The following is a 26,184-nucleotide window of genomic DNA, read 5'->3' on the forward strand; positions in this document are numbered from 1 at the left end:
TTAGAAGTACATATAAAGACAGTTTTCCAAGCTGACTAACAGCATTTGTGTTGCAACATTTGTGGTCAATGAAAGAAATCAGGTAATTCTAAAATAAAACAAATTTGCTTGCAGCTTTGAAAAATTGCCTTTTATTCAGAATCATAAGGTTTTTTTTAAATCTTACCATTACGAAAGTTTTAAAAAAAATAAGAGTACTCGGTGCAATGGAATACTACATTTAATTATTATTCAGATGCTTAAGGCAGGTTTCTCACCGTTTACATGTGAGAATTTAGCATGATCCAAACTCAAATATCCATTTCTCATATCTTTCAATGTCTGCAGCAGATACTGACTTAGAAACCTTTTTTAAAGCCATTTCAAAATCCTCCATAGTTGTAGGCATGTGCATTTCTTCTCTTGAAAGATTTCGGATTTCTTCTGGGGTCAAACCTTCAATACGCCTTCTCATTGCCATCAAGGATGCATCCCTAGGTTTTAAATTAAAAAAAAAAACACAAAGTGGTATTTCGATTCAAAGAAAACCTGTGAATAGAAATTGTTTTCAGTGTGTGTTATAACATTCTGTAATTATGATCTTATTATATGTACATATGTAGTATTGTCTAGAATCTTGTATCAGAATATAAGACCTGTTCTGAGTTGTTTTTTAGAAGCTGAATCTTCCATGATGAAATAAGGATACTAATCAATTTAAATAACTGATACTGAGCATAAAGCCCAAGAAAAAGTAAAAAAGTATAATAAAGAAGCCAGCAATTGAATTTATACTTATAATTGACTCTCACTGTAGGTGTCCAATAAAATGAAGACTAAGCCTCACAGAGGCAGGAAAGAACCTGTTACCTAGAAAATGAAATATTTTCTACCCTGTGTAGGGAAAGCTCAATGATCAAGTTAGGTGGCTTCTCCTTGCCCTCTCCCTATTGAGCGCTTGTTTCTTTAAAAAAAGGAGAAACTTCAGACTCAAGGACCTCTTTCCCTTCGCCCAGTTTCATCCTTAACAGCAGACACCATTTACGCAAAGGGACAGCACCCCAGAGCTGCTTCATCTACACACACCATCAGGAACCCGCACAAGAACCTGCACGCTGGGCTGGCTTCAGAGATGAGGACACGGGTGCAGTCTGGCACTGACAAAGAGCATCTGAGCCAGGACTCAGATTAGGGCAAAGCCTACTTGAATCAGCTGGATTAGAGACAGTCTTTTTTTTCCTTTTTACTGCTGTTCTATCACATTTAGGACACTTTCACTGAAAATGAGACTGTACTTTCCTTGGGCATGCCAAATCAATCTATTTCACAATTATGTTTCCTACCTAACAGTATACTGAACAAACACACAACAACTTTTTTAATCCAAGACAATTATTGATTTTCTATTTCACACCAGTTGTTCTAACATTAGCTTCTTGAACTTGTGGCTTTCAAATGAACTGCAGACTCTTCACTAACGTGCAAGATACCCAAATATTTTACCAGCACCTGCTAACACTAACAATACCAAAACTTGGGTCTCTGACTATGGACTGTAATGTGAGGGTCTATTCCTCATCTATCTTAATTCAGACTAAAAACTTCACAATAGAAATTTATACCCACAGAAACCTATCCGTCCAAATTAATTCATACCTGCACACATTGGTAATGTCCGCACCTGAATAACCTTCCATGTTTTCTGCTATACTTGCAAGGTCAACATCATCAGCCAGTTCCAGCTCACGCAGACTTATTCGTAAGAGCTCTTCCCTGCCCTTTGCTAATGGTAGAGACGAATGTAAACATGTAAGCCTTCAACATAAACACAGTGTATTATTTTTTAAGTCTACTTTGTGTGCGAAATCGTTTCCCAATTCTTAGACTTCATCCGCTTAAAAATTTAAGAGCCATTCCTCACTGAATCTTAAATTTCTTAGTATCAAGGCTTTCAGGCGCGAGATATAGCCAAGCCAGTTAATATGAAGAAAGACATCCTACATTTGTCTCTTAAAGTTAATTAATACCAAATTTTAAAATGTTTACATAAAACTAACAAATAGTTAACATCAGCTTTCTGACAAGATTCAAATGAAGATACCTGACGGTAATGGAATATAGATTCTTTTCTCAAGACGTCGTCTTAAGGCCTCATCGATATCCCAGGGAAAATTAGTAGCTGCCAGAACCATCACCATTTTGGAAGGGTCGTCATTTTCAGAAGCACCTCCAACACCTGAAAGAAGTGTAAGGAGAGAGTAAAACATCTAAATCAGACCACACAAAATACAGCTCAGTTATTTAAACACCATCAAATACTTAGCACATTACACGGTAATAGAATCTTCAAGTCTACTTAAGACTTATAAAGCTAACGGGTAACATATGTGAATATGTAGTCCAAGAAAAGGGAGTTTTTGTAGTATGCAAAAAATATGACTCAAAATAGATTTAATCAAAGGCCAGCTCGGCTCAACTACATACCAATTTTTTTTTTTTTAATTTTCAAAGGCATTTATCCCTAAAGCCAATTTATCTGCATTTATTTCAATTTCATAGCTAACAAGAAGAAATAAGTGTATATGCCAAAGGGTGCCCTGTGAATAGCCATTATTTCTGGCCTCTGACTACTGTCAGTGTACCCAATTAACTGCTGTCAACCTCCAGGACCTCCTTGCCAGCCCCCTCTAGTCGTCTTGAGCGGTGTGGGTCAGCACTGTGACAAGAGCTTGATCTGCTGGGGCTGGAGATGCTGCACAACCTCCCTCCCCCGTCATCTGTGGAGAGACACAGGCATACCATCCATCTGAACCAGCAGCTCAGCCTTCACCCTTCTGCTTGCCTCGTGCTCCTCAGACGTCCCTCTGCGACTGCAAATGGAATCTATCTCATCAATAAAGATGGTGGCTGGAGAATAAAACCGAGCCTAAAGGAAGAAACCGTGCAATGCCAGATTTTTATTTCATTTAAAAATAGTTTATAGTTTAGCAATTAGGAAACAGTTGAGGAGCCTGCCACATTGTGCATCCCTCCCTCTTGCCCTAATACTGGAGGGAGAAGACAGAATTGGAACTTGGAACAACTAAAATACGGCTTCTTTCTTCTCTTTTTTTCAAAGATTGGCACCTGAGCTGACATCTGCTGCCCATCTTCTTTTCTTCCTCTTCTCCCCAAAGCCCCCGGGGTCCACAGTAGTACGTTCTAGTTGTAGGTCCTTCTGGTTGTGCTGTGTGGGACGCCGCCTCAGCGCCACCTCAGGGTGACGAGCAGTGCTAGGTCCGCAGCCAGGATCCGAACTGGTGAAACCCTGGGCCGCCGAAGCAGAGCATGCGAACTTAACCACTTGGCTACTGGGCCGGCCCCCATAAACTATAGCTTCTAATACAGACTTATCATATACTTAGATATTACATGGCAATCTTTTGTACCATTCAGTACTATAAGTGGCTGTTTATACTTATGTATGAGTGACAAATACAAGATTATCCTGTACAACACAATGATATGGGTAACTGGTAGGAAAACATCTACAGATACTGGTAAGTGTTCTCAAGTTCTAGAACAAATTTGGTTATAGGGAACCATTACCTTAAATAAAATCATATAGATGCCCTCTAAGAAATTCTAATTAAATTGCCATTTTTTCATTTGAGTAATACATACTATTTTTATCCTCTTAAGTAGTCAATCAGAAGAGTCAATTTACATGACCCAAGTTTTTTTGGATAAAATTCACCATTTAAACCATTTTAAAGTGTACAAAGTATTTAGTACATTCACAATGTTGTGCAACCATCACCACTATCAAATTCCAGGATATTTTCATTGCCCCCAAAACATAACCCATACTTCCTTCCCATCAGCCCCTGGCAATCACTAATCTATTATCTGTCTCTATGGATTTGCCTATTCTGGACATTTCATATAAACAGAATCATACAATATCTGGTTTTTTGTGTCTGGCTTCTTTCACATAGCATAATGTTTCAAGGTTCATCTATGTTGTACCATGTACATATCCCCCAACTTTATTTTTGCACCTTAAGTGCATTCCTTCCTCAAATCAAAGAATGGGGAGACTGATCCAATAAATAACAGATCTAGTCAAGTATTGATCTAGTAACAGCTGTGTAAGACTCTCCAGAGTTTCACCTTTCTCTTAAGGAGATTTGAAAAAGCAATTTATTACAGTAACTAAAGAAATTTATTGTTAATTGTGTGTGTGTGTGTGTGTGTGAGGAAGATTGGCCCTGAGCTAACATCTGTGCCAATGGTTGTCCTTTTTGTATGTGGGATGCTGGCTTGAGGAGCGTGTGTAGGTCTGCAGCCAGGATGCGAACCCGAGAACCCTGGGCCGCCAGAGCGGAATGTGGGAAGTTAACCACTACGTCACCGGGCCAGGCCCCTGTTCAGGATATTTTAAATGAAGTATCCAAAATTAAAGAATCACTGAAAAAGGAAGTTTGAAACTAAATGATGTCAAAGATTTCTTAAAACAGACTTAGAGTGAACACACAGCATTTTAAAGATTTTTCTAAAATTAAAAGTCCGCAAAGGCAAGTCAACAACATAGACTTGAACATGCAATTGTCCTGGGTCTATCAATTCTTCTGGACCATAAGGTTATAATCTAGTGTCCTCTAAGAGGCAATTAACTGTGCTGCAAGCACTGTGCCTCCAAAGTACAGATGCAGTTTTAGTGTGTTCACTTGGAAAATCCTAATATTTAAACTTCACTTTCTTTTTTAATAGAAAATTTGAATTCTAAGTCATCTATTCCCTCCAAAGGGATAACTTCATTTTTAATAAGGCATCCTACTTAGATTTTAGGTACTATATACAAAAATTTTTGTACTTTCTTTTCAAGAAATGGACAAGGGGAGAGAATGAACTTATCATCATGAAAGCATCCAAGAAAATTCTCAAAATTCTAGCTAGAAATCATCTACCAATAGAACATACATTGACAAAAATTAAATTTCAATCCGTTTCTTGCCAGAACAAGCAAAAACTAATGGATTCTTCTCTGATACTGAGGGGGTGTAAAAGGGTCTGACTGAAAGCAGAGGCTGTGTGGCACATGTAAAATGGGCCAGGAAAGTACTACAGAGTTTTGGAGTGGACACCAAATGTTGTCTGCACAGCATCCCTTCTGGTAAAAGAAGTCCTCTTTTTCATTCAGAAATCATCCCTTTTCCATTCTTATTTTATGACTTCAAGAGAGGCCAACTCCACTGGAGTCCCAGGGGCATGACTCAGGCCTGGCCAATCAGGTCACTCCAATTCTCCCACCAAAATGATGGCATGGGTATGTGACTCCAAACAGGCCCAACATTAGTCCCTGGACTCTTGCTGGAACAACTGAGAAATGAGGGCTAATTTCTCTGGGATTACCATGAAGACAATAAAAAGAAGGCTTAAGCCTCTGATGTGATCCTAACCAGCCCATGGGCCTGCCTAAAGTCAAAACCAACCCAGAGCTAAGACAGCCAAAGGTCAGAGAGAGATTCCCAAGGACGCAGGAATTGCTGGATCCTGCTGGCCTAAAAATCTAAAAAATAACTTAGGAATATTCCCAGTTATATGACCCTACATATTATTCTTTTTGTTTAAACTCATTTGATCAGGTTTCTGACACTTGAAAATGAAAGTTCTTGACAATACAATAAAAATACAGTTAAATTAAAAGCTTTTGTATGTGTTTGTTCCCATGTCATATGGAAAATCCTGGACAGATTTTTATAGTGTTTAAGTGGCCTCATTTAAGGTAAGATGAGGAGGCTCCCTCTGAGCGATTCTCGGTGGGCCTCAAGAGAGAGGCAATCATCTACAGAGCAGTCAAAACCAAGATGCGAGAGGCAGTGCAATCTTACTCCTTGAGAGACCCATCTGAAAAGAAAAACGATCACACTGTTTTGAATACTAACCCTCAAAGCCACAAAGGCAGAAGCTCCGAACCACAGGCACGGGTCTGTGACTGAGCCACGCTCAAGTTGGCAACTCAAAGGAGCACACTCCAGAGCAGCTGGGCCTTATTTCACCACAGCCAAGACCTTCCTGGGCAATACCGGGGAAGCCAGGAGAAAATCAGCTGTTTGATATGCCTCACAAACCTCACCAGAAAAAACTGCAAATTAGCACTTTGTGAGGGGTTTCCCCTCAGAGGAGAAAACAGTCAGTTTTCTTGACTATAAAAACCCTATCCTATACATCAAATAATTCTTAAACAGCAACAGCTAACATCTATGAGCCCCTGTGAGCCAGGCTCTGTATTAAGTAGTTTACATGTATCGGCCTGTTTCACCCTGCGAACATTAGAGGTAGGTCCTATGTGACTGTCCTCTTCTCATCCATTAAGCAGCTGGGGATCAGGAAAGGAATGTGCCCACACTTGGGCTCTTTTCCCAGCTAGGAAAGTGACAGAGGTGGGATCTGAACCCAGGCCAGCAGACTCTAAAAACTCAACACTTAGCCACTCACTCTATTTGCTTACATTTAAACAAAAATTTTTTATCAAGCTAACACTGGTTTCTAACATTATATACATTTTATGTATGCAACATTATAATTTGACTTCCACATGTACTACATTGTGCTCACCACCAAAATCTAGTTTCCATGATCACCATACAATTGACTGTACCCGCTTCACCCTCCCCACAATCCCCTTCCCCTCTGGTAATCACCAATCTGTTCTCCGTAAATATGTGGGTTTTTCTGGTTTTGTTCATTTGTTTATTTTCATATTCCACATGAGTGAAATCATATGGTATTTGTCTTTTTCTATCTGACTTATTTCACTTAGCATAATACCCTCAAGGTCCATCTCTGTTGTCACAAATGGCCAGAGTTCATCTTTTTTTCTATGGCTGAGTATATATATATGTGTGTGTGTGTATATATACACCGCATCTTCTTTATCCATTCATCTGCTGATGGACACTTAGGTTGTTTCCATATCTTGACTATTGTAATAATGCTGCAATGAATATACGGGTGCACAATCTTTTCCAATTAGTGTTTTTGTACTCTTTGGATAAACACTTAGAAGTGGAATAGCTGGATCATACGGTAGTTCTATTCTTAATTTTTTGAGGAATTTCCATATTGGCTTTTAGAGCTTACATTTTAAAAGGCCTAGTTATGCTGGCATACTAGCAATACAAATTTTTTCCCCCTGAAGCAAAGGGCAAACTAATTCCTCTAAAAGGGTCCCCATTACACTCCGATTGTGGTGTGGACTGTCAGTAAACCATTAAGAACCTGTTAGAATTTGCATCCTGACTTATGAATTATCGAAGTTGAAGGAGAAAGAAAATGGGAATTGAAACAGGAATGAGCTTTTACAGGAAATGGATAAACTGAAATTGTGAGGGTTTTTGTTTGCTTGTTGTATTTTATTCTGATCCTAGGAAGGAAGATCTGGTTATGATATTAGCATGGTCAACTAAGGTGTTATCCTTAGATAAATCCTTTAAGATTAGGAATGCAAGTCTTTGTCACTGTCTACACAATAAGCATAACTCTGTCCTAATACATGTAACTACACTATTTCTTAAATGAGGCAAGACTGAAATAATTAGTGAAGCTTAACAAAGTCTGAAGTCTAAAAAGCTGCTGAAGTCCATCCAAACACTCTATCAAAACCTGCTGAATTATGTTTCTCCTACTGATACTAAGGTTAGTGAGGGTGGAAGAAGGAAAAAGAAACTCAAAGAATCAAAGAACTTAATCCAAAGATTGGGTCATTAAACTCAGGGTATTTGGTATAATTAACAGATTAGAGGTGGGTTGGCCTGTGGCGTAGTGGTGAAGTTTGCACGTTTCACTTTGACAGCCCGGGGTTCACCAGTTCAGATCCTGGGTGTGGACACAGTGCTGCACGGCAAGCCATGCTGCGGTAGGCGTCTCACATATAAAGTAGAGGAAGATGGGCATGGATGTTAGCTCAGGGCCAGTCTTCCTCAGCAAAAAGAGGAGGATTGGCAGCAGATGTTAACTCAGGGCTAATCTTCCTCAAAAAAAAAAAAAAAGATCAGAGGTGATCTAAGTTCCACAACTACTTACAGTTTTCACCTTTTTGCTTTATTATTATAATATTGCATTTACCATATTATGACTAAGGCTACTGATTTAAAAAACATAATATTTTCAAATTCCTATAACAGATGAGTGGTGTAGATCTCATAGTGTGAGCATACCCATAAGCTAACAGATGGCTCTTCCTCCAGAGGAAAGGAGACAAAGAGAAATGCAGTTACTTGTGTGAGTAAGGGATTCCAGCTCCAAGGTCACAGGAAACCACACTCTGGGCACAAGCTCATCGTGCCTAGCTATTTTGTACACACTGCAGACAGTCACAACTCACTTCTCCCCTTTCAGAGGTATAGCATCATTGAGTTGACTCAAACACTCACCATTTCAAAGAGCAGACGAACAAGCTTCTCCGACTCCCCTCTGTATTTGGAGGTCAGGGTAGAGGAAGAGACGTTGAAGAACGTTGTCTTGCATTCCGTAGCTACTGCTTTAGCAAGGAGGGTCTTCCCCGTGCCAGGCGGGCCAACCATCAACACTCCCTGTGGGGAAGACAACACGGTAAGCAAAGGAGTTATCTGCCATCGTTCTAATTCCCAAGAATTCCACTACTAAGGATCAATTTTCTTTTCTTTTTAGTATGCTTTGTGGTGAGGAAGATTTGCCCTGAGCTAACATCTATTGCCAATCTTCCTCTTTTTTTTTCTCCCCAAGGCCCCAGTGCATAGCTGTATGTCCTAGTTGTAGGTCCTTCTAGTTCTTCTGTGTGGGATGCTGCCACAGCATGGCTTGGTGAGTGGTGTGTAGTTCCACACCCAGCATCTGAACTGGCAAAGCCTGGGCTGCCCAAGTAGAGCGCACGAACTTAACTGCTAGGCCACTGGGCCAGCCCCACTCAGGATCAATCTTCAACCAACTTATTAAGACAAATAAAAGATAAACAGAAGGATACTTTATCACAAATTTAATTTTTCCATTACAAAAGTAAGGTAACTACATTATTAAAAATGTGGAACTCAGAGATGAGAAGAAATATAGTCAATATGATGACACTGATACTGTAATAGCATACCCTAACACAGGTGTCACTGGCATCTGGACATACTCCTGCTGGTCTTTTTGCTCAAACAAATTAAGGTCTTTTTTTACATAGTTATACTCAAAGTATGTCTATAATTTTGTACCTTGCTTATTACTTAACATTTAAACAATTTTTAAAAATAATAAGCGCAGAGTTAGCCATTAGCACATTTTCCAAATCTAAGAAGGAGTTTTTTTGACAGACTCTTTTCAGATCAGCTCTTGACTTTAACAAAGTACTCATTAGATGCAGATATGTCCATTAATTTCTTAAGAACAATTCCAAGAAATACAGGATATAAGTTCTGCAACATGACACATAAAATGGAGTGTTTTTACATTGGGTGACTCGTTTAAACTTGCAAGTAAAAGCTCATTCTAAATCTGCTGTGTGTCCAACTTCCCAAAGATCACAGCATACCCATTTCTTACTCTGGGAACCTTGCAAGAGCTTTTGTTCTAAGGAAAATTCTGACAACACAACAAATACTTTTTAATTTAAAATTTTCTTTATCTATTTTGTCCCCTCACTTTTCCCAATACAGATAAACACTGGCTTTCTATGGCAATGCACTTGACATTCACTTTGACAATATGTAATATTGTAATGTAATGACATATGTAATATGCAATGACATATAGTAATAAACTTACTTTCCATGGTCTCCTAATGCCCTTAAAGAATTCTGGCATCCACATTGGTAACACCACAGCTTCCTTAAGCAACTTTTTAGCTTCTACTAAATCAGCAATATCATCCCTGAAAGAGAAGATTTATGTTATCAACAATCTATGAGAGTATATATTTAACTCTATGTAGTCATTCTTTTTTGTTAGACTTTTTTTTCTTGTCTTCACTGGAGGAAGGTTCTCCCTGAGCTAACATTTATGCCAGTCTTCCTCCACTTTATATGCGGGTTGCCAGCAAAGCATGGCTGATGAGTGATGTAGGTCCACACCTGGGATTTGAACCCATGAACCTGTGCTGCCCAAGTGAAGTGCGCTGAACCTAACCACTACACCACGGGGCCAGCCCCCATCTATGTAGGCATTCTTGAGAACCGCTGGAAGCACACGACTTCATGCTGCTGGCAGAACGTCAAGCCTCTGCGTAGGCCCAGTGAACTAACGCACTGTGATGAGGACTGCCATGCCAACTAGGATACGTAGAGAGTACAGTGCATATCTTCAGTTCTTGGCAGTAATGATCTTCAGCGTGGCCACTGAGAACACAGGTCTGTGGCCCCACCTTTAGTAGTATTATGCCATCTCATTATAAATTCTTGCTCTTACGATACTCCTTCCATAAACTCCATGATATAGAAACAATGAGCCCATTAAAAAAAAGCCATAAAGAACAGAAAGGGCATAAAGCAGAGACAGGCTGCAACACTGCTGCCTGCCCCCAACCCTAGTAAGACTTGGTAGACACCAAGGTTAGAGTGTCGCCGAGACTGTGAGGACGTCACCTACACCACTAGAACACTGCTGCTGCTGCTGCTGCTACACGGAGCGTTTCTTACGAAAATCTCTGTTTGTTGTATAAATATCAAATACCAAAATACAAAAAAATATTTCAAAAATATTCCAAAAATCATATCTAAAAATCATTAAGGTTTTAACAAAAAACATATGACAGGGCCCGCCTGGTGGTGTAGTGTTTAAGCTCATGTGCTGCACTTCGGTGGCCCAGGATTTGCCAGTTCAGACCCTGGGTGTGGACCTACGCACTGATTATCAACCCACGCTGTGGCAGGTGTCCCACATATAAAGTAGAGGAAGACGGGCACGGATGTTAGCTCAGGGCCAGTCTTCCTCAGCAAAAAGAGGAGGACTGGCAGTGGATGTTAGCTCAGGGCAAATCTTCCTCAAAATAAATAAATAAATAAATAAGTAAAATAACAGAATGTACCTAACTTTGTGGGAAAGGGAGCTTTTATAACTCACTGTGGTAAACTACCTCTCTGATTAGATATAATACTAACAGTTGAGAATCACTGCTTTAAGTAAGATGAAACAAAAGCTGCATCTATTGGATAAACCCAGAGACAACCAGCAGCAAGCAGCACACATGCCTAAGAATCAGTGCCATTTCAACCAGGAGAAGCTGTCCCAAGAGGAAGACAACATCTCTGTGACCTTACTCCCATTCTGTATATGAGTTTTTTATTTAATAAAAATTTTATTTTACTGCTATTATTACTAATTTTATTAAATAAAAAATTCTCAGCCAAAAAACTGGTACAGCCTGAACCGAAGTGAAGTTTGTCATTATGTGTCCTGCTCACACTGTACGTACTCTGGTTCTATCCCCAAGGACCGAGCTTCAGTGCGTGCCCACATCTGCTCCAGTTTCTGTTGCCGAAAGCATGATCAGTACCCAACTATGTTGCTGTGATGTAACTTACCATCGAACATTGGGATTCTGAGAAATTATATCCCTTTCCAAAGCTTCTACTAAGTCCTTGTCATATCCAGTGCTATCAAACTTATTTGTCTCTGCTTCTGTAACCGCAGCGGGTGATTTGTTCTGCATTGGGAGAAAAAAACAAGAGCTTTGGATTGACTTAAAAGTTTCTGTGATTCGGGTGGTGAACATGACGTAATCTACACAGAATTCGAAATATATTATGATGTACATCTGAAAACAAACAAATGAAAAAAAATACAATCATTAAAAAAAAAAGAATGTCTATTGGGTTACTGCAAAACTATTTCATGAAATAAAGGGTAAAGCTAGACTGGGGGGGAAAGTTTCTGTGAGTCAGAAACAAAGACTGGACTCAGTGATATTCTTTTAAAAAGCAAATATAACAGTTCAAGTATTAAGGATGGAATCAAAGACTATAAGTCATCCTTCTACATCAATCTCAGAGTTTCCTACTCCATTTTTATTTTTACACAAAATGTATGACAAAAGTGTTAAAGAAAAATAAAAATATTATGCATATGAGCTGGCAAGAATCAAAAAAACTAATACTGAGATTAACTGTGGTCACTAGTGAATACTGGATATGTAGGACATTTATCTCAAACCTTTAGAGGAGCCAAGGTTAAAGACAGATGTTTATTCAGCTAAGAATATGGCTCAATCTTTAACCACGTACTCAAGTCCTCATTAATGCTCCTAAAGCATCCTCTTCCACTATTCCCTCCCCTCCTCCCATAGGGACATCTCAGTCCTTAGGTGAGATGCCTGCCATCCTCTGTGACGAGAGTCACTGGGGCCTCAGTTCCCAAACTGTGTACTGAAGTGCTCCAGGCACGGGGCAGACTCACAGGGCACCGCGGAGTATTCAGACATCTGAGGGAAACACAGCAACGTCTGCTGAACACTGGGCGAACCACGCGCTCGAGGGCGTTCACAGTTTCTACACTAAGACCGCTACATTCCTCTCAACAACACCGCATTTTTTGTGAAGCCGGGTTTTCAGCAGTTGCTGAGATAAAAGTTACAGTGGGAAAAATCAGCGTGGAAGAGGAATGAGAGGGCAATGTCCACTCTGACTCCCAGGTCTGAGAAACTGTGCAGTGTTCAATAGGTGTTGTTAGGATATAAACAAAGCTGCTTGAACCTAACTTCTTCATAAGTGGGTGGGTCTTCTTTTTTCCTAGAGGTGCTGTGAAAAAAATACTGAGACACTCATGGATTTTATGAGCCAAGAAAATTTATGAAGCTCTGCGATAGGGTAAATAATCATTTACTCGGTCTTGTGCTAGGATTGTTACCCCATCTCCATAATATTTTTTTGCCTACAACGTGATGATTTCTTCACCAATGACACTGTCTGAAGTCAGTATTAATGTCTAGACATAACTAATATTTATGATTTTCAAAGTCTTCTATTAGGTGACCAAATAAGTGTCTGTCTCACAATTTACAAACTCAGTATCCAATAGTAACAACAGATTCACGGGTGGTATTGTACAACACTTAAAACAGGAGAAGGCTGTCTCTTCTTCTAAGTATTTATGAAGTTGTTATGCATTCACAGATACTTACCGAGAATCTGTTCTGTGCTAGCAGCTGTGGGGGAGAGAAAGCAGACACTGTCCCCAGAGACTAATGGGCACTTACACTGCAAGCACAGGAAGACACAAAGAGAAAGCACTTTCCAGTTCTAGCATCTTTTGTCATAATGTTTAGTTTGGTTCCCAGTCCCTGAAAGAGCTGTAGAGCAGTAAAGGTGAAAGGGGTGTCCTGTTATTCATAATACACCCCTTTCAATGACACCTGAGTTTATGTTAATGAGCTGAGTTTGAGAAAGCCCTAGACAACCACAGGATGGGGCTGTTGTCAGGGAACCAAACCTGTGATTAGACGGCTGGAACTTACAGGCCCTCCCAACATCTGGGGAGGGAAAGTGGCTGCAGGTTCAATTAAGCACCGACGGCAAATGACTGAATCCATCATGTCCACATAATGAAGCCTCCGTAAGAACCAAAACAGAAAACAGTTCTCCTTTTCTGGAAACTGCTGTTTAACGGGTGCAGAGTTTCAGTTCTGCAAAACTAAAAATGTCCTGTGGATGGACAGCGCTGATGGTTCCAGAACACTGTGAATGAACTCAACTGTACTGAATTGCACACTTAAACATGGTTAAATGGTAAATATGTTACATACATTTAAACTACAATTTAAAAAAACTTTAAAAAGTCAATTATATTTCTAAATACTAGCAATGAATATGTAGGCACTGAAATAGGTATAAAATCTAACAAAACATATGCAAGACCTGTATGCTGAAAACTATACAACGCTGATGAAACACGTTAAAGAACTAAATAAAAAGAGATAAATGTTTATGGATTGAAAAGACTCCACATAATAAAGATATCAATTTTCCCCAAACTGATACACAGGTTTAACATAATTCCTGTCAAAATCTCAGCAAGACTCTGTAGATGTAGAAAAGCTGATTCTAAAATTCATATAGAAAAAGAACGGAACTACGATAGCTAAAACAATTTAGAAAAGGAAAAATAAAACGGGATAAGTAAGTCTACCCAATTTCAAGTCTTATTATATAGCTACAGTAACCAAGACTGTGGGTATTGGTTGAGAGATAGATAAATATATCAACGCAACATAACAGAGAACCCAGAAATTGACCCACATTAACATGCCCAAGTGATTTTCGAGAAAGCTGTAAAAGCAATTCAATGGAGAAATGCAGCCTTTTCAACAAACAGTGCTGGAGCAGCGGGACACGTACAGACAAAAAATGAACCTTGACCTACGTCTCACCTCTTACTCAAAAATCAACTCAAAACAGATCATTTTTTAAGTAAGCCTCCTTTTGGGAAATTTATTTTTGTCCTACTTTTAACCTAGTATTTCTACTTTTGCATTTGGATAAATTAAAGAGTATTTTTAATGTAGTCATCAGCCTCTAAATATCTCATTAAAATTTTAAAAAAGGCAATGGGGAAACTGTTTAAGCCAACAGCAAATACAGTCAAATCTGTTACCTGGAGTGTTTGGGAATAATAATAGCTAACATTTGTCGAGCACGCACCAGGTACCAGAACATGCTATCTCACTTATCCTACGAAAACTCTATGAGACAAGTGTTAAAATAATTTTAAATATGGGGAATTAAATTTTAGAATGACCAAAGAGCTTACAGTAACATAGCCAGAAACAGCAGAGTTGCTGCTTAAACACAGGTCTACCTGAATCCAAAGCCCATACTCTTAATGATCACCTTATATTTTGAAAAGCTTTCTATTTTCCTCCTTAACAAGCAGATCCTATTAATTTAATTTAATTTCTCTTAGACAACTGATATGTTGATTACAGTACCTCCAGTCTACACATCATTTCTCAGGGTATAAAAGTATAGATACAAAATGAAAAAGGTATAGGACATTGAGCTCTACAGACCACAGACAGTTATAGGGCTTGCAACCCAAACCCTAGACGACAGGCCAGGGCAACCCTGGTAATTGATACCATTCCAAGGCCAGATTCATTAGCCACCCTCCCCATATCCTTCCTTGTTTCAGGCACTAAAACAGAACTGCCGTTGCTGAAAGTGCAGGGATGCATGACTACAGAACCGTGGTGAGAGGGACTCAGGGAACCGACTGCCCAGATGTACAAGGGCAAGTGACCTCCAGCAATGGGGAGGAGAGGGGATAAGGCAGATGGTACAAAATCAAGAGCTAAAAGAACAGCTGTATCTTTACCAACAAGGAAGGTTGTGGTCAAAGGTGCGCCTTTGCTGGCTACTGGATGGGGCTCTCATGCAGAACTACAAACTTAGACTGCAAATCTAGGAGAAGGAACGTGAAGTAGGGGCTGACGTGATGCTTTGAAAAGGAATGGATGGGCAGCACGGGGGCTTTCTATTTTGCTATATGCAGTTTCCACTTTGCCCAGGTGGTGTGGAGGCATCCTTCTGAGACAACAAGCCAAACGAATTATCCTGTACTTTACCACATCGCAGCCGCTGGCTCTGTGCCCTGGGCAGGGGACGGGGAAGAGGTGGAAGCAGAGGAGACAGAAACCAAGCTCTCAGATTCCCATATGCTTCTTACTACAAGAGAGTATAAGACTTTGAAGAATATAGGCACCAAAATCTCAGTTTCTAAATCCCATTCCTCACTAAGAGGAACTTGGAGAAATGGGGGAAATACAAGCTGTGCCTCTACTGTGCCAGACAACGAGGAAGTGCTCGGAGAACGCTGAGCACATGTCACAAAGACGGAAGATGCTGCTTCAAGGGTCTCTCACTCCTCAAATCTTAGACAATTTAAGTACTAAAAAGACAGTAACAAATTATAACTCACTGAATAAAATAAGAATCCGCGAGTCCATAGTTACAAAATTAGATAAAGGGGAAGAGACAAAGCTTTTTCCTACAGCAAATGTAAATTCTTTAATGTACAAGAAATAAGAGCCTTAGAAAATCATGATTTTTCAATTGTCAGGAATAACTGATTCAGGCAAAAATCACCAGATGCTAAAACAAGTAGAAGAAATTTTGATGAGAAATAGGTTTTTTACATAGTCTCAAAGTATGCCCCCACAAATGATTATAAAGGGAAAAAGAGTAACTTCACAGGGGAGAGAGGAGCCAGACAGCACCCTAACCAAGCAATCCAATTCATCATGACAGCAGAACAAATCAACACCCTGTGCCTCTTTATACAACATACTGGGAAGAAAAAAACCACGCTTCAGTGGTGTTCCTGCCAAAAGTGCTTCATGAGGAAAAGTCAGACCAACGTAAAGTGAGGGACATTCTATACTGACATTCTGAACTCTTCAAAAATACCAGGCCGAAAAAGACAAAGGCTGAGGCAACGCTGGCATTAAAAGAGACTAAAGAAGCATGACAACTAAATGCAAGGCACGCTTCTATACCGGATCCTGGGGCAGGGGGAAAGCTACAAACGACATTATTGGGATAACCGGCCAAATTTTAGGAAGGTCTATGGATTGGACAACAGTACTGTAGCAATGTAAAATGTACAGCTTTGGATAACTGCATTGTGCTTACATAAAAGAATGTCCTAATACTCAGGAAACACACTCTCAAGTATTTCAGGGTAAAAGGGCATGGTATCTACAACATACTCTCAATGCTTCAGGAAAAAAAATGTACATGAGAGTAAATGATAAAACAAAAGGGGAAAATATTAATAATTGGTAAAACTGGCTAAAGAATATATGCAAGTTCCTTATAGCATTCTTGCAACTTGTTTGCAAGTCTGAAATTATATCAAGATATAAAAGTTACCAAAAACCACCAAAAATAGTTGTTGACTAGTGAGTGGGAAAAATCCTAGCCTGGGTGGAGTATGACTAAGGTTTTATTATAGTCCGGCAGTTTTAATGACTAAAAATGATGAAAATTTGTACAGTTTTCACTTTTAAGGTTAATAAATAACTTTTTCAACGATGAAAATCAGGAACATTTACCTTTTCCTCTCTTCCTTTATTCTGTTCTTTCTTTTCCCGATGACGAACAGCTTTCCCTCTGTCGTTGTGAAGATTGTGTGCAGACGGACGGTGAACTCTGACTGTCGTACCTGGACGGTTCCCGTGTGGTTTTGGGTCACTATACTGAGGAGACTGGCGCTTTCTAGGTCCTGGCGAGGGTCTAAGCAAATACAAGATCATAATCGACTCCAGGAATTGGTCCAACTATGGATGAGCACCCAGTGTGCAAGTTAGAGTCTATGAAGTAAAGAAGCCAAGGCAGTAATGAACACAAGACCAGACCAATAAACTCAAGGTCACTGAAATCTCAGATCCAATGTGTGAACCCGACAGCCGTCTGTGGTGATACAATGAGAGGAACGGAATGCAGTATGGTTACTGCGGTAGAAATAACGGAAGGCAAGGGATTGGCACCCTCCTTTGAAAGGAAACAGCAGTTGTAGATCAAAGATGAATGAAAAATTATGTCTGATTCTTGGAAACTGCAAACAGCGTAATTTATCAGAGAAGAGAGTTTTATCAAAAGAACGAGAATACAGCAAAGGTGTAGATTCACATTTATCCACTGGTATATGTGCAATTTGGTACCACTTTATTTAGAATGCATCATAGTTCTCATGTTTTAATTAATAAAATGTAATAATTTTCCCATAAAAAACAGATATAAGCTCTAGCTATAAACAGTTACAGGAACGGATGTATGGTGCACTTACATACATCACCTCATTTCATCTTTATTTCTGCAGCAGGATTCAGACCTCTCAAATATTTATTAGCTCTTACTCTGCTCCCAGACTTGGTTGGGGCCATTAAAATAGCAATAAAAAAGGTAGGGGAGCCCAGTCCTCAAATCCCTCAAGTATGGTTAAGAAAGAAGATATGTGAAACCAGGGAAGCATCCTAGAAAGTGCGAAACAGACTTCGTGCTATGGCAATGGCCTCATGAAGAGACAACGGAGTGAGCATGAGCATGTGGGAGCATGATAAAGTCAAACCAATGTACATCTGGAAGGAATGATGGTTGTTCAAATTTGGATTTAGAAACTTGGATAGCCAAGTGGAGATATGCCTTTAAAATATATATTTATTTTTCCCCTTACTAGAAAAACAATACAAAATAGACACCGAAATATAATAAAGTATAAAGAATAAAAGTCACCTGTAAGTCCACTATCCAGAGTTAACCATTTAACATATTAGACTATTTTTTCATAGTTGCCTTTCATTTAAACGAAATTGGAACCATTATACACACACAGTCGTATTTTTCATTCCTCATCGTATCATGAGGCATTTCCTGTATCATCTCCTCATAAATGACTTTTAATGACCAAATATCAGTCAATCACATAAAATGTGCCACACTTTATCCACTTCTTCCTGCCAGCTATTCAGGGAGTGGGATTTTAGGTGGCGGGATCAGAGATGCCCTTTCTGAGGAGACATTTAAGTAGAGACCTGAAAGAAATGAGAGGACCAGCCATCAAACGCCTGAGCTGAAGGAAAGGCAAGTGCCAAGAAGTGACGCATCCGTGTGTCTGGCTTGCTCCAGGAGGCTGAGGGAGAGAGCTAGAAGAACTCAGGGCACAGAAGGGGTGGTCACAGAGGGACCAGATCTCACAGGGCGTCAAAGGACATGGAGAGAACTTTGGGTTTTATTCTGTGAGATGAGAAGATATTTGAGGGACATCAGCTGACTTGTAAAAGAATCAATCTAACAGTTTTCAAGCTATTTCTAATCTTCTCTCTAAAAGGCTTCAATGAACCTCCTTGTACAAACATTTTTGTGCACAGTTCTAGAAGAGGATACTGGACCAGCTGAATCTATTCGTTAATGGGACTAGAATTTAGGTGATGACAAGGTTAGAATCACCAACAGAGCTGAAGAATGAATAAGCTCTCTCAAGCATGAACACAAAGGAAGACAAGGAGAAAGGGAGTTTTGAGGGATATTCAGTTGAGGGAGCAGGTAAAATAAATTACAGAAACAGAAAGACGCAGCAAATAATAGTAAGAGTAATAGTAATCCAGGGCATTCAGAGGCAGAAAAAGATATTGAAGAAAGCAAGAAGCAGTAAGAAGGGACACCAGGGCTCATTATCATCGAATTTTCAAGACGAAGAGGCTCATCTAATTCAACTTCCCCTAGGGGCCGGCCCGGTGACACAGTGGTTAAGTTCGCATGTTCTGCTTCAGCGGCCCAGGGTTCACTGGTTCAGATCCCGGGTGTGGACATGGCACCGCTTGGTAAGCCATGCTGTGGTAGGCGTCCCACATGTAAAGTAGAGGAAGATGGGCACCGATGTTAGCTCAGGGCCAGGCTTCCTCAAAAAACAAAAAGAAAACAAAACAAAACCCCCCACCCCTAAAATTAAATAATTCAACTTCCCACTCCCCCCAAGAGAGAACCCTCCTGCCTCTGCTTGTTGGACTGAGGTGACCAAATAGTTCATGAAATTTGAAACCAACTGAATTTTCACTGGGCACATCTATTCACTGGAAAACTCTTACCAATAACAGAGAGGAGTGACATGGCTGTTACGGACTGAATGTCTGTATGCCCCCAAATTCATTATGTTGAATCCCTAACCCCCAATGTGACCATTTGGAGTAAGGAAGTAAATAAAGTTAAATAAGGTCATAAGGGTGGGGCCTTGATCTAAGGATTAGTGTCCTTGTAAGAGACCCCACAGAGCTTGCTCATTCCCTCTGCCATGCAAGAACACAGAGAGAAGGCAGCCGTCGGCTCAGGAGGAGTCCTCACTGGCAGCAAATCGGCTAGCACCTTCATCTTGGACTTTTCAGCCTGCAGCACTGTGAGAAATAAACTTCTGTTGTTTAAGGCACTCAGTCTGTGGTATTTTGTTATGGCAGCTGGAGCGGACTCATACAAGGGGAGGAAAGAAAAGAGAAAGCAAATGGGAGTAAAACATTCATAGGCAAGAAAAAATAAAAATAGAACTTGACCCATTTATTATTAGTTCTACTTCTGAAATTAAGAAAGAAGTAATCATAAATATGGAAAAAGTTTTACTCACAAATGGTCACTTTATTTATAATAACAAGAAAGGGGAAAACGACGGATCAGAACGTGGTTAACTATGTAGGTTACATACCACTCAAGAGTAGCAAACAACCCTTTAAAAGTAGCAGAGCAGGAAAAGGTCTGAGCTGGCTTATAAATTATCAGCGTTTACCATATCAAGAGCAGATTACTGAACCTATCTAAGCTTAAGTTTCCTCATCAGAAATTGGAGCTAAAAAATTAGTACCTGCTTTCTAACATTGTTTTGAGAATTAAATAATGTATGCAAAGAAATTAATACAGTCCCTGGCACATATTAACTGTGTAGTGACTGTCGTCTATCAGGATTTTTTTTTAATTTTAAAAAGAGGGTACAAAGTTACACATTGTGGATAGAGCACAATTATAGGATGAAAAGAAACACTGCTCAGGAAACTAGAAGTCGCAATAGAATGAGCACATGATTTCCCCCTTACTTTTCTGCCATTTTCCTATTTTTCTTTAATGAGCCTACTGCTGTGCTTTTTTTTTTAGTGAATTCTAAAATATAACAGAAAATATATATGAAAGCGCTTATAAGCAAGGGAAAAATTTAGTAAACATTCAAAAGCTATCAGAGTCAGGACCAGAACATCAGTACTTTTATCTGGAACTGAAGAAAATTAAAGTGGCTAAGAAACAATCAATAGCCATTAGTTGATCTTAAACTGGAGAGGGAGCACTCTAATACAGTACTTCTCAAAGTGTGGGCCATGGAGCACCCGTGTCAGCATCACCTGCAGAGTCCTGGGCTCCACCTGCTGTCTGTTATACTGGACTCTCTGGGAGTGCAACCCCAGAATCCACATTTTTAACGAGTGCCCCAAGAGATCTTTATGTGTACTAGTTTGAGAATGACTGGTACGGCAGAGAACGCCAGCTTTGTAGTCAAATATATCTGGGTTCCAATCTTAGCTCCACCAGTTATTAGCTTTGTGATAATGGGAAAAAGTTACCCAACCTCACTGTACCTCAGCTATCTTATCTGAAATACAGGGAAAATATGACTTATTTGGAAGGTTTATTGTGAGAAATACATGCAATAACATGTGTAGCCTAAAATAGTGGCTTTGTGAGTGAGCCACTCAATATCTAGCACCTATTATAAAATACAATCAAGAATTAAGAGTTACAATGATCGAACGTTAAACTGAAGAACACCTAAGTAATGTCTTAATGCAATATTCTCAAACCGGTTAGGGGGTGAGTAACCTGCAAGTCAGTGTTCTTTGTAGACTGCTATTATACATTCAGATATTTAAATCCACAATACAAACTAGGAAGTCTATCATGTAAGGAAATAGATAAGCGACCTCTACCTGCTCACTTGTCAGTTAAAAAACATTCAGTGAAACTAAACCTAATTGGCTGTTTAGAGCATTTTGGTGACGATCATTTTCACTAATTGTTCACTTACTGGCACCAAATAATAGGAAGCTTGGGGAAAAAACGCCAGAGGGAAACCTAAAATTGAGAATATTTTATCTTTTCTTTTTTTCTTTGAATTAAAAAGCCCATTTTTTTGGGCAGGACACATGAACAGACATTTCTCCAAAGAAGATATACGGATGGCCAATAGGCACATGAAAAGATGTTCATCATCGTTGATCATCAGGGAAATGCAAATCAAAACTACACTAAGATATCACCTTACACCCACTAGAATGACAAAAATATCTAAAACAAATAGTAACAAATGTTAGAGAGGTTGTGGAGAAAAAGGAACCCTCATACACTGCTGGCGGGAATGCAAACTGGTGCAGCCACTATGGAAAAGAGTATGGAGATTTCCCAAAAAGTTAAAAATAGAACTGCTTTATGACCCAGCTATCCCACTACTGGGTATCTATCCAAAGAGCTTGAAGTCAGCAATCCCAAAAGTCCCATGCCCCCAGTGTTCATTGCAGCATTATTTACAATCGCCAAGACATGGAAGCAACCTAAGTGCCCAGCAACAGATGAATGGATAAAGAAGATGTGGTATATAGATACAATGGAATACTACTCGGTCATAAAAAAGAACAAAATCATCCCAATTGGAACAACATGGATGGACCTTGAGGGTAATACGTTAAGTGAAATAAGCCACACAGAGAAGGACAATCTCTGTATGACTCCACTCATATGAGGAATTTAAAAATGTAGACAAAGAGAACAGATTAGCAGCTACCAGGGGAAAGGTGGGGTGGGAGGTGGGCACAAAGGGTGAAGTGGTGCACCTACAACAGGACTGACAAACAATAATGTACAACTGAAATTTCACAAGATTGTAACCTATCATTAACTCAACAAAGATTAAATTTTAAAAAACCCATTTTTTAATTTTTTTTTTTTTTTAGATTGGCACCTGGGCTAACAACTGTTGCCTATCTTTTGTTTTTTGTTTTTTGTTTTTAAGGACTGGCACCTGGGCTAACAACTGTTGCCAACCTTTTTTTTTTTTCTTTTTTTCTTTTTCTGCTTTATTTCCCCAAACCCCCCTGTACACAGTTGTATATCTTAGTTGCAGGTCCTTCTAGTTGTGGGATGTGGGACATCGCCTCAATGTGGCCTGACAAGCAGTGCCATGTCCGCGCCCAGGATCTGAACCCTGGGCTGCCGCAGCGGAGCACACGAACTTAACCACTCAGCCACGGAGCCGGCCCCCCATTTTTTAATTTTAGCAGCAGTATGGCTTGATGAATAGCAGTATCCTCTGATAGCTTGTTTGAGAACCACTGTTTTAGTCTAACTCCCTCACAAAAGCATATTTTTGGCTTATTTCCACCCAAATTTAATTTGTTGAAATGGACCATAGAGTTACATGATACACAATTTAAGAGTTATAAAAGGCATTCAGCAAAAAACCCTCTTGGGGCTGGCCTGGGGGTGTAGCGGTAAAGTTTGTGCACTCTGCTTGAGCTGCCCTGGGTTCCCAGCCGCAGACCCATGCACTGCTCATCAAGCCATGCTGCAGCAGGCGTCCCACATATAAAATAGAGGAAGACGGGTAGAGATGTTAGCTCAGGGCTAATCTTCCTCAAAAAGTAAGTGACTAAATAAATAAAATAAAAAACCCTCTCCCATTCCTGTCTCTTAGCCACCCAGTTCTCCTCCTAGATATAAGCACTGTGACTAGCTGCCTGTGCTAGTTTATTTCTTAAAAGGTCTCCACTTACCTTCGTTCCGCAGGTACCGGCAAGGACCAGACTTCCCCCTCGGAAGCTGGCAGCTCATGCTGTGCAGCCTTCAGTGGAGTGCTGTCTAGTTTAAAGCTCTCTAGTGTCTTCATGATATCCTTAACATGTTTAGCTTCCACATTTATTTCCTGCCAAACCTGGTTTCAAAGAAGGAGAATATGGCTCTTCAAGTTTCTATAACTAATAAATCACTGCCAAGATTAAGTTAAGGCCATTTATTAGAGATGTCAGAAACCTCCATTTTGACATCAGATAGATACCCAGTAAATCACACCAAAATGTTCTGTTGAAATTTAAAAATGGTTTATTAATTCTTCGTTTTCAATTGCAAAATTAATTCTGGTAAAATGAACTAAATATCCTGGCTAATTAAGCTATGTTACTGACGTACGGTTCTTATTCAGCTTGCATAACAAACTGAAAAGTTAGCTGTAACTTTAAAGTTTGATAAAAATAATACTTTTGCAAGTTGCACATGGATGGTTTTTTATGCTATTTAATTGACTTTTAAAATGCTGATCAGAATTCACTAATTTCATAACTCACTAATGGTTGCAACCCACAGTTTGAAAAGTATGACTTCAGAGGATAAACTGCTCAATTCAAATATAATCAAGATTTTTTTTAAAAGCAGTCTTGACTCAATTTAAACACTATATGTATATATGAAATATTGAAATGAAGCTGGTAATGTTTGCTTTTAAAACTAAATGGTTTAGGGGCAGCCCCGGTGGCCGAGTGGTGAAGCTCAGCGTGCTCCACTTTGGCAGCCCAGGTTCGGTTCCCCACAGACCCACACCACTTGCCTGTCAGTGGCCATGCTGTGGTGGCCACTCACATACAAAAAGAGGAGGACTGGCAGCAGATGTTAGCTCAGGGTGAATATTCCTCAGCAAATAAGTAAATAAATAAATAAATGATTTAAGTATCTTTACAAAAAAGCTTAGACTTTTAAAGTCAAAAGTGTCTGGCTTAAAAAAAAAGTCTGTCAGTGACAAACTTAAGACTCCTCATGAAATAACAGATTTTCCACTTCTGGTAACGTAAGGAGTATGCAGAGGCAGATTTAGGGAAAGAGGCTAAATTCAAAGAGGCAGGATATTTCTCTTTTAAAGAAATTAAGAAAAATATGGAACACTAACAAAAAAGCAGCTCGGCAGAATCTGAGGGATAATATTCCACGCGGAAGACCAGCTCAAAAAGACTATTCATTTCTGTAGCATGTTCTTCCTCTGTGAGGGGGTGAACCTTATTAGAAACACCATCTTCACCTGGACCCATAAGTTCTACAGTTTCCACCTATAAACTTCTATTGGTCCTCAGTGACTAAAGTTCCTCAAATGGGACTCAAATATGGTCTGCGTTACGATGTTCTAAAGAGAATGCAGCAGCGTGAGATTCAAGTGTCACCTGCAGCTTCAACAATAGCTTAATACAGTCAACACAAATTTTACCAGGTAAAATACGTGATCTAGAAAAAAATTTCAAAATTACTTTTAAAAAAAGCTATTACATTCCAAGAATTAGAATAATTAAATAGACCTCAATACTGATGATGGTGAATACGGATTATTACTAATGTCAAGTTTCAAGTAACCATATATACAAATCCACGTAACATATCATACACTCTTAATGCATAGCTGCAAAAAGCAGTGACAATCTATTTAAATCTTCTCTTCTGAAAACTTAAACCATTAAAACATACAGCAGCCGTGATTCTCACCTGTTGCCATTTCTGCTGGAGGTACGTATCTTTAACTGAATACAGATACTTGTTCATTTGGTCAAGAACTCCCTGATAATAGACCATTGCGGAGTCGTAGTTTCCCAGCAATGCATATTCACGAGCCAATTTTACATTCTCACTAATCATAAGAAGACTCATGCTCAAGCATAAGCTAAAAAAAAGAAAGAAACATTTTTATATTATATGTCTCAACAATAAGCACTACAATGAGCTTTTTAAAAGTGTACTCTCCAGGGCGCTCAAGAAGCTCACAATCACACACACCACATTTCCATCTCTATACATTTGCTCAACCTATTTCCACTCTTTCAAAGAAATGTCTTAGTTCCCACCACCAAACCCACCTACGTGTGAAAGCCCAGCTCAGAGGCGGTTCTCTCAGTATGTCTACTTTCTGAACTTCTCAGTTCAAAATAAACTCTCCCCCTTCTAAAGTCCTCTGGCACTCCACAGGGACCTTTCATCTCAAGGCACTTGACTATTTGGAGTTATATTACTGACACAGGTCGTATCTCTAAGTTCTTCAAGAGCGGGATCTGCATCTGAAAGGCACGACACACAGGTCTTACCAAACAGCTGCAGAACAAATGCAGCATGTTAGTTTTTGGAAGGCAGTGTGGGAGAGCAGAAAGCACATGTGGACTGAAGTTAGGAAAATCTTGGTTAGCATTATAATTCTGCCACCTTGATCAAATCCCACAACTTTTCTAAGCCTCAGTTTTTAAATCTGTAAACTTGAGATAATAACTACGTTCAAGAGCTGCACTGTAAGGAATGAACGACGATTCAAAACACTTGGCATACTACTTGACAAAGAGCAGGGCTTCAATAAATGCTAACCACATCTTCCCTGAAGCTTTCTATACACGAGAAACGAGCACAGTCTTTGCACGTAGCGGGGTGTGGATACAAAGCATCAGAAGCAGGCATCTGATAAACGTCAGCTTTGTTGATGTTGACGATAATTACTATTACTTCTTAACTGTACACAGTATGGTGAAGTCCAAACTTGGAAAGACCTGCATGCTTTTGAGAGGGCAATAATTTAGATTAGGGTTGTGGCTTTGGAAATAAAAAGAAACACATTTGAAGCACGTGGTGAAGAACTGCTCAGAGTACTTATGAACTAGTGTGGAGAAGATGCTGA

General features: G+C 39.6%; 1 protein-coding gene across 1 annotated transcript in view; it reads right to left on the reverse strand.

Annotated features, from left to right (window-relative positions):
• Positions 1 to 115: 115 nt before the first annotated feature.
• KATNA1 (katanin catalytic subunit A1) overlaps positions 116 to 26,184 on the reverse strand; it is a 32,215-nt gene continuing 6,146 nt past the window's right edge. The window contains exons 2-11 of the mRNA XM_014850630.3: positions 25,014 to 25,188; positions 23,267 to 23,424; positions 17,024 to 17,204; positions 11,502 to 11,623; positions 9,748 to 9,853; positions 8,397 to 8,555; positions 2,779 to 2,905; positions 2,081 to 2,215; positions 1,636 to 1,762; positions 116 to 473 (exon numbers count right to left, since the gene is read on the reverse strand). Coding sequence (XP_014706116.1) covers positions 275 to 473; positions 1,636 to 1,762; positions 2,081 to 2,215; positions 2,779 to 2,905; positions 8,397 to 8,555; positions 9,748 to 9,853; positions 11,502 to 11,623; positions 17,024 to 17,204; positions 23,267 to 23,424; positions 25,014 to 25,175 — 1,476 coding nt within the window. The 5' untranslated portion in view covers positions 25,176 to 25,188 and the 3' untranslated portion in view covers positions 116 to 274. The remainder of the gene's footprint in view (positions 474 to 1,635; positions 1,763 to 2,080; positions 2,216 to 2,778; positions 2,906 to 8,396; positions 8,556 to 9,747; positions 9,854 to 11,501; positions 11,624 to 17,023; positions 17,205 to 23,266; positions 23,425 to 25,013; positions 25,189 to 26,184) is intronic.

The sequence above is a fragment of the Equus asinus genome, chromosome 1 (genome assembly GCF_041296235.1).
Source record: "Equus asinus isolate D_3611 breed Donkey chromosome 1, EquAss-T2T_v2, whole genome shotgun sequence".
In the NCBI taxonomy this organism is placed as follows: Eukaryota; Metazoa; Chordata; class Mammalia; order Perissodactyla; family Equidae; genus Equus; species Equus asinus.